Source organism: Aspergillus steynii (genome assembly GCF_002849105.1).
Source record: "Aspergillus steynii IBT 23096 chromosome Unknown P170scaffold_4, whole genome shotgun sequence".
In the NCBI taxonomy this organism is placed as follows: domain Eukaryota; kingdom Fungi; phylum Ascomycota; class Eurotiomycetes; order Eurotiales; family Aspergillaceae; genus Aspergillus; species Aspergillus steynii.
The window spans coordinates 2512574-2520470 of record NW_020194401.1 but is presented as its reverse complement, the minus strand read 5'-3'; the positions used below and the strand labels follow the sequence as shown (position 1 = coordinate 2520470).

At 50.2% G+C, this 7897-nt stretch overlaps 3 protein-coding genes across 3 annotated transcripts; 2 read left to right on the top strand and 1 right to left on the bottom strand.

Annotated features, from left to right (window-relative positions):
• Positions 1-492: 492 nt before the first annotated feature.
• Positions 493-2915, bottom strand: P170DRAFT_464865 (transcription factor domain-containing protein). Its single transcript, XM_024852282.1, has 3 exons — positions 2800-2915; positions 1926-2730; positions 493-1872 (listed from the first exon to the last, which is right to left on the bottom strand). The coding sequence occupies exons 1-3, from the start codon at positions 2855-2857 to the stop codon at positions 645-647; spliced, it is 2091 nt and encodes a 696-aa protein (XP_024704745.1). The 5' UTR covers positions 2858-2915; the 3' UTR covers positions 493-644.
• A 157-nt stretch (positions 2916-3072) lies between these two features.
• Positions 3073-4249, top strand: P170DRAFT_437015 (uncharacterized protein). The gene has a single exon (XM_024849270.1). The coding sequence runs from the start codon at positions 3267-3269 to the stop codon at positions 4203-4205; it is 939 nt and encodes a 312-aa protein (XP_024704744.1). The 5' UTR covers positions 3073-3266; the 3' UTR covers positions 4206-4249.
• A 2292-nt stretch (positions 4250-6541) lies between these two features.
• On the top strand, positions 6542-7176 carry P170DRAFT_184290 (uncharacterized protein). Its single transcript, XM_024842680.1, has one exon. The coding sequence runs from the start codon at positions 6639-6641 to the stop codon at positions 7110-7112; it is 474 nt and encodes a 157-aa protein (XP_024704743.1). The 5' UTR covers positions 6542-6638; the 3' UTR covers positions 7113-7176.
• Positions 7177-7897: the final 721 nt, after the last annotated feature.

Sequence of the window (7897 nt, the reverse complement as noted above, 5' to 3'; positions counted from 1 at the left end):
TGTAGACTATTGCTCTGGTTTGATGCGGTGGTTCCAGATGACGAACACCGTCCGGTGCACAGCCTGGATAGAGTAATTGTTCTTACGCTCTTGGCTATCATCCTCTGTCGATCCTCGTCCGAGATCCCCTACGTCGATAGATCTGGAAGTAAGATCCGGGAGAGAGTAATCCCTGTCGCGAAAGAATGGCATGATCGTTGTCCGTAGTTGGTCTACTAGAGAGATATATTTAGAGATCACAATTAAGCGAGGTGAACTAGATAGGGAGCTGAGGTTGAGAACTCGGAAGCCCCTGAGCCCGAGCTAGCAATCCTTAGCTCTTGGGCGTCGTAAACATGGCAACTGAAACATGGCAGAAATGTCTCAGTTTATTTATACTTTCGGGTTATTGGGATTAGTTGGTCGGGCAAAAACCGTTACTGTCTCAGCTGCCCAGGAATGAAAGGCGCTTTGGCGAAGCTGAAACTACGGAGTATGTATGGCTTGATATTGCGCCAGTTCAATTTGAGAATGATAATATTGACATGGACGTGGTCGGTCTCGTAAGCGCCATTCCTCATTACGAACCCATAGAATACAGAAAGCAGAAGAGACCGTGAATATGAGATTGGGCGTAATGTCTTCTATCAAGAAACATCAGCCCATCAACCCATCAGCGGAAAGCCATTATACGCATCCGGCCACATAGTGAAGGGATCAAAATCATCCATCATGAGAGCGTCTTGGAAGTAGCTATCACTGTTGTCCTCAACAGACCATGACAGAAAGTCCCCCTGCAAGTTTCCTGGTGGCTGCAAGGAGCCGCTGAGCTTTGACGAGTGTTGTGGTTGAGAGATAGAGGACTCCTCTGATCTCAATGCATTGGGGTTTGTTGTACTTTCAGAAATACTACCGTCCTGGGGCGTTTCTTGTTGATGAAGATTCCGTCGGACCTTGACCTTCCCGAGGAGAGGCACCTGTAGAGTAAGGTCTTGCGGATGAGCAGGACCTTCTTGCTGAAGTAATTGGTGCAGGGAATTGATAGTCGTGACACAGGTGTGAGCAAAACGAGCGCCTGTGGTGTCATGAGATCGTTCAGTCATGAGCTTTGTGACTTCCTGGACCGTCCTGCCCGTCTTCGCCTTGTGTGCACAGAAACCCAATCGGTCGGAGGGCGAGGAGTTGTGTGATATGAGAAGAAGGACCACAGTTGTAACGAACACCTGGAGATCTAGGACCCGCGTACAAAAAAGTCCAGGTGGGAGTGTTCCACGAAGGAACCGGTATAGGCGCGCTGCTGACTCGCATGCATTCATGCATACCAGGCGGCTGTAGAAATACTCCTCGCCGATGTCTTGCCGCATTACGAATGGCAAATGCGCTCGCACCGTAACACTGTTATGGATAAACTGCACCATATGGTCTGGTTTTACCTGCGGCTCCCCGTCTAGTGCCCACCATTGCTTGGGGGTCTGTGATGCCAGGGACTTGAGCTCTCCGATGAGTGCTAGCGTAGAGCTGTAGAATCCGGGGCCTGAGTCTGGTGGCATGTTGAGATCATCCAGCTGTTGAACCTTTGCAGCGATATCTGTCAATCGGCTGAGATACACGCGGGGCTGGACGACGCCATCAACCACAAGTGCCTGCGCCTTCGCTTGGGGATGTCGTCGAGTATCGGGAGGAAGGTTGATGACCAGCCCAAGTAGTCCGTTTGCAGAAATAAGTGAGTCCCAGAGCTGAGCCTTGTGATGTTGTGCCTCATTGTCTTCTGTCCCGATAACCCGGCCGTGCTGGATTGCTTGAGAAGCTTTGGGAAGTCCCATGATCTCTGCAATCGCAACGATGTGTCGCAGACGCACCCATGCCTTCCGGAAGTTCCCTTGGCTTATCTGGCTGTCAATTGTCAATAAACAATAGGGATAAAAGGCAAGGAAGGATATACCCACAGTCGAAAGAAATGCATAGCCATGCTAATCCCAGACATGGTGCTCACCAACCTATCGTGGGGCATAATAGTGGTTTCCACTGCATCAGAAACCGCTCGACAGAACTTTGACCATTCGTAGGATTTTTGAAGCTGAATATCGTTATCATTGTCCGGTTCTTGCGTTTGTTGACCTGTAAGAGCGACGGTGAGCAGCCACGATGCAAGGCTAATCGGATCCACATCCGGTTTGTTCATGCCTTCGAGGCTTTCGCAGATTTCTTGTGGAGACATGATAGCCCCTGGTTGGGGGAACATGGCGTATATGAGAGGAAGCCATTGTGATGCGGACTGTGCAATGTTTAAAATCTCGCGCTTAGGCGGGATCAACCTCTGAAGAGCCCGTCTCGCTTGGTTGTATAGATGCGAAGAAGCCTTGGGCCTGCGCTCCTGAGAGTGTCCATTTTGTTGCTGAGGGTCCACGCTAAGCCAGTCGTTGTGGAATAGAGATCGAAGATGCGCCGGTTGATCCGCAGCCTCGAAATCCGAGCCGGCATCCAGGTCGTCCGAACTCAATATCGGCTCAACAGCTGGGTCTGGAGCAGTTGATCGATTCCCAGGATTTATTTCCGCATCATGGACAAACTTGGTCAGGTTCGCAACCTTTGACTCCAATTGGGCTATCCGATACCGCGAGGGGAGCCTCTTGGACTGCCCCGAACGAGGAGTAAATGTCTGCGCAATGCAAGTTGAGCCTCGCTCTTCGCAGCGCCGGCAGATTGGGGCCTCCTCAGAGAGCCGAATGCAGCGAACCTTGCGTCGTCTGCCTGCCTTGCGAGATCAGGTCCACTGGGCCTTTAATAGGGCACCGGTGCTGGGTAGGTCCGCCCACTTACACTCGGTACAGCTTTTCGTGCCCTTCCTAACCCTCTGTTGATCCAAACTGCTCAACATGGCTAGTGAGTGTAACCCCGGGGGATTATGTCCGACCGATCGGGGCTTTCGGATGAAGTTGATGGTGCGGCAGATGCAGGGAGGGAATGTTGGACGTTGTCAGCGCGGACGAGGTTCGGTCCGCGGACGAAAAGATGTCCGAGCGGCGGCCGTTGTCGCCGACTCCAATAGATTCATCCACCAACTATCACCCACAAATCTTTGCTGGTCTCGTCGCTCGGTCTTCGCGAGAATGGAGATCACCGACAGCTCGCTGTATCGGATTTTAAACTCGTATTCGACAGATTTCTCCACCATGGATTCTGCTACATATAAACAATCGCCCTGCTGGTACCTGGGCCATCCCAGATGAAACCACACTCAATCGAAAAAACCACAGCAAAACCATTATTCTCCAAAAATATCAACAATGTTCTCATCGTTACAATCGCGATCAGGGGGTCCGTATGCCTCCACCACAGCCAGTCTTGGAGAGCTGCCCTCGATCACCCCCGACATTCCAGTCAGCGCGGTGTTCATCGCCATCTTCATCGCATTTGCTGCAACAAACATGACGATCTTGCAGGTAAACCTTCGCAGAAACCACAAGTTTGTGTTATCGGGGGCAATGTTCGGTTTCTCCATGGCCCGGATTACCACACTCGTTCTGCGCATCGTGTGGGCGAGCCGACAGCACAATGTCCGACTTGCAATTGCGGCTGGAATTTTCGTGAATGCCGGCATTCTGGTCATCTATATCGTCAACTTCATTCTTTCGCAAAGAATCCTCCGAGCAAAGCAGCCGCACGTCGGGTGGAACCCAATCTATCGAGTCCTCTGCAAAGTCCTGTACTTTGGCATCTTCGCAGCCCTTGTCATGGTGATCGCGGCTATGGTGGTATCAGTGTACACGCTGAACCCTCATACCAAGACCATCTGTCGCGACATCCAACTCGCCGCCCTCACTTACTTCCTCGTCTTCTCCTGCCTCCCGTTCCTCCATGTCGCCGTGACATTCTGGCTACCAAGATCCCAAGACGAAGAAACATTCGGGGAGGGCAGCATGGGCGCCAAAACAATCATCGTGCTTCTATCGACAGGCCTGTGCGTTTTCAACGCCGGATTCAAGGCCGGAGTCAACTGGAGTCCTCTGCGTCCTATAACCAGTCCCGGTTGGTTCGACTCGAAGGCCAGCTTTTACGTCTTCATCTTTGTATTTGAGGTCCTTATCCTCTGCCTTTTGACGTTCAGCCGCATCGATAAGCGATTCTTCGTTCCGAACGGCTGCAAGGGCCCTGGCGATTACACCCAACTCCGAGAAAAAAGCTCTAAGGCGGATGGGGATGACTCGGGGAGCCAAGAGGCTTAAAAGATGCTTATTGGCACACGGGATTGTTTATAGATTATGATCACGATTGCTCTGTTTTACAGATACCACACCTCGCTCTACATTTCCGCGCTACTAGAATACTATTAATCTTAATGTCAAGTAAAAAGACTTTGCAATTGATATATGTATTGAAGCTGCTCATCTAACACTTCATTGTAATCGACAAGCCAACTTTACATGCCTCGAAATCGTATATATAAAATTCCACTGAATGTATCACAGCATGCGTAGAGCCGGCGCCAGCGGAGTTTAGCGCGCATGATGCATTGTAACCAGCTACAAGAGCTATTGCGCTGTGCTACACATGTGCATGTTTTTTATCGCATACCTTGAAACGATGTAAGGAGGTATTCAACTGCGAGCCATGGTTTCAGCAACTATAGATCTCGGAGGCGGGGGAAAGATAAGAAGGTCACATAGATTTGTGATTTTAATGCTCGCTGGAAATATTATTAAAAGAGCAAGACCAATTCCAAAATAGTGATAATAGTATATATAAGAATCAGTGTTCCCTTCGCTAATGTTTGACTACAACAGGCCCAGTACGTCTTGGACGCCTATCAAGCCAAGATAAGGACTCATAGATTTGCTTAGCTCGGTGGAGCTATCTGTCTTGTCTTTCCTTTATGATTGCGGGATAGCTTTAATATGAAGAACGTAAAGTTAGCTTTAGGTGATAAATGTATTTAAATGCCACTAAGAACACTTCTTCATACACTACTCTACCTCGGACCCATAACAGGAGACTATATAGTTAGGATTGGAGCTCGAAGTTGCGGACTGACCACACGGATCAAAGCTACCCAGAGAAAAAGCAAATCCTTAGCTGCGTCATAGCAAACATCATTCCTACCAGCTGCCAGGTCATACGGACGCTTTGCGCATTCTAACACGCGGGTTTGTCCACCTGCAGATAAGTTGGGCATTGGAGAGATGACCTGATACAATAACGTGGTTCAAGTCATCATGTGTGTTGCTCGGTTATCTGACAGTCGGTTTAGGATAATATGGTGGTCGTAATGTTGATAGTTGGCTCTACGAATTATGATATTGCCTGCGAAGCATGATAGAATGTTTAGGTCTTTCCATTTAGATAGATGTTTCAGATGTAGATAGCTGTAGAATGGCAGGTTAATTATTGACTGGAGAGGAATATCGGATATAATAGAATCATGCTTCTATAGAATTGTTATGGGAATCGCAAAACGCAAAAACTCGAAGTGCGTATTCTGCATTGATGAACGGTATCATTGTAACAAGGTTGGGAAGGAATTCGTGTTATTATCTGCTTGTCTCAAGGATCTGATGTGGTAATTTCATAGGATCATGAGAGGGTCATTAATCGATAAAAGTTTGATCTGGGAGATGACTTGCGAGTAAGAGCCATATGCAAAGGCAGCACACACCGACCATGTACCGCAAAGAAATCCTCGCAAACGCGGCCATCTATTTTTACAACGGCAGTCACCTACATGTATAAGAGTCAATTGCGCGCGCCAAGGAGAGTAATTGATGTAAAGACGAAACCCCGTGCGATCTGTGTGTCAGACCGATATTTCCAGTCGGATATACGGCAAGGCGCAAATTCTCTCTAAGCGGAATATGCGGCGAGGCCAGAAAGCAAACAAGTCAGACAAACTGAACCCGAACGAGCGCCGAGGCGTTGATATACTTCAGAGTCGAAGGAGCCAGTGAGAAGACCAGCTCCGATCCTCGGGTGCAGCGGTCGATGCGACGGAAGAACGGGATCGGCGAAGGGCAAATTGAACAGGGAGCGGTGTGATTCGGGAGCCCTAATTCCCCCCACCCCCGGCGCATCAGATTGATTAGCAGCAAAGGACCTCTGGGTTCTGTCAGAAATCAGAATGATCCATCAGGTTTGTCGCGCCACGTATCAAGACTCCAGAGCCCGTCGGCACGAAAACGGCGCATCCGTGATCATGGGGCAGATTTCGACGGGACGGCTCATTCTGATAACCCGAGGAGCCGTGCGAGAGCCAAGTGCCGAGTGCCAATGAGCGCAGTATCAGCGGTTCAGCATGGATGCCTGAGAGTGCTCCGCGTGCATAAGTGGCCGGGGATGAGTGGAGCCTGGGGACACCGTCGACAGATCTGGGTCGCCAGATTTCTTTTCATTGATTGAGGCCCAGCTGACATTTGACTCATTCGTCTCTCGGTCAGATAGCTAGAAGTAGACACTGGATCTGGGGCGGCCATTGGCGGCGATCGGGCCGACTGGATGGGGGCTGATTAATCGCTAGATAGTGCGTAGTGACGAGTTGGCTAGAAGGTTAGCTGGCTAGGCATCACGAGGGATGAGAAATCCAAATGCGGCGGAGGTCAGTGCGGGCGAGATAAAGTACATACTGCGTGCATGGGTAGGAGAAAGAAAAGCAAAGTGAAGGCGGAAGAATGACAGGGAAGGGCATCTCCCGAGTCAGGAGTGGACAACGTCCCGGGCGGCGGCTGACTCGGGGCGAGATTGCCACGGTCGCCGTTGGGACGTCGGAGACTTTTGTTTTTGGTTTTTATCAGGCTCCGAGGGACGGGGCCAACGGTAGTAATCTTGAGCAAATCAACCCAATGGTTCGTATTTGGCGGACTACGGAGCAGTCGATTATCAAGGTACTCCGCCGCGGCGGACATACACTGAGGAGGACTATGAGTTACTATGAGTTACTGCGTAGTTCTCACTTCCGAGGTCCGTTGATGACGAGCGACTCCACCTGCGCAACTCGGAGTTCCGCTTGGGCACCGGACTTGATTGATGATCAATTCTCCCTCATTCTGGCCCCTTCGGAGTTCTGTCGATGCTCGTATTCGATGGAGTTATCCTCTCATTGTTGTATTCCATACCCCATAGTCTCCGTAAGAACTAGGAAGTAGGAAGTAGGAAGTAAAAGTAAAAGAAAAAGAAAAAGAAAAAGAAAAAGAAAAGGGCCGGATTGCGTATTAGTCAGCCGCAGTCACGGGCAGATGCCTCAGGCCGCCGTGAGATCCTCCGTCTCGAGAGTCCCGCAAGACCTTCTCTTCCGTCGTCTTCTTCTTCTTCCGCTGACCATCGCGGCGCCTTCATGCATAAGCAGCTCCCCCGACCACCGCCGGTTCCAAGGCTTATCTCCGTCTTGGCCGACTTATTGGACGCAACTGGCGGGACCAAAGGATCGGGAACAACCGATCGTTGTCTCGTCTGAGTCAATTCGACTCATTGCCCACCGCGGCTCCACCCAAGCTCCCTCTTAGTTTCGCGTCTCGCTTGTCTTTGGTCGTCCATAATCTTGCGGCTGATCCACAGTTCGGCTGTCGACCACTGGACGGATGGTAAGCTGGCTCTCTCGCCCCTCTGATTGATCGGTTTATTCCGTCTCGGCTCTGCCTGCTCTGCCAAACCTGACAAATCCACAGATTTTTCCGTTCTTGCCTTCCGGACTTAATAATGAAGAAACGCCGTTCTATGCCCATGATGCAATGGCCGGGCTTTTATAAAGCTTCCTGTGTCGCTCGTCTGCTGGCCCCCTCCTGCTCTTTCTTGCTTCGCGTTCCGCCTGCGTTGTCGTTGTTGTATATCCGACCCTCTCCCCTCTCTCAGAAAGACCCTTATCAACGCTTCGGCTTATCTTAATTCAACCTAATCCCCTATATTTTTCTTCTTCTTTCCTTATCTGTATATA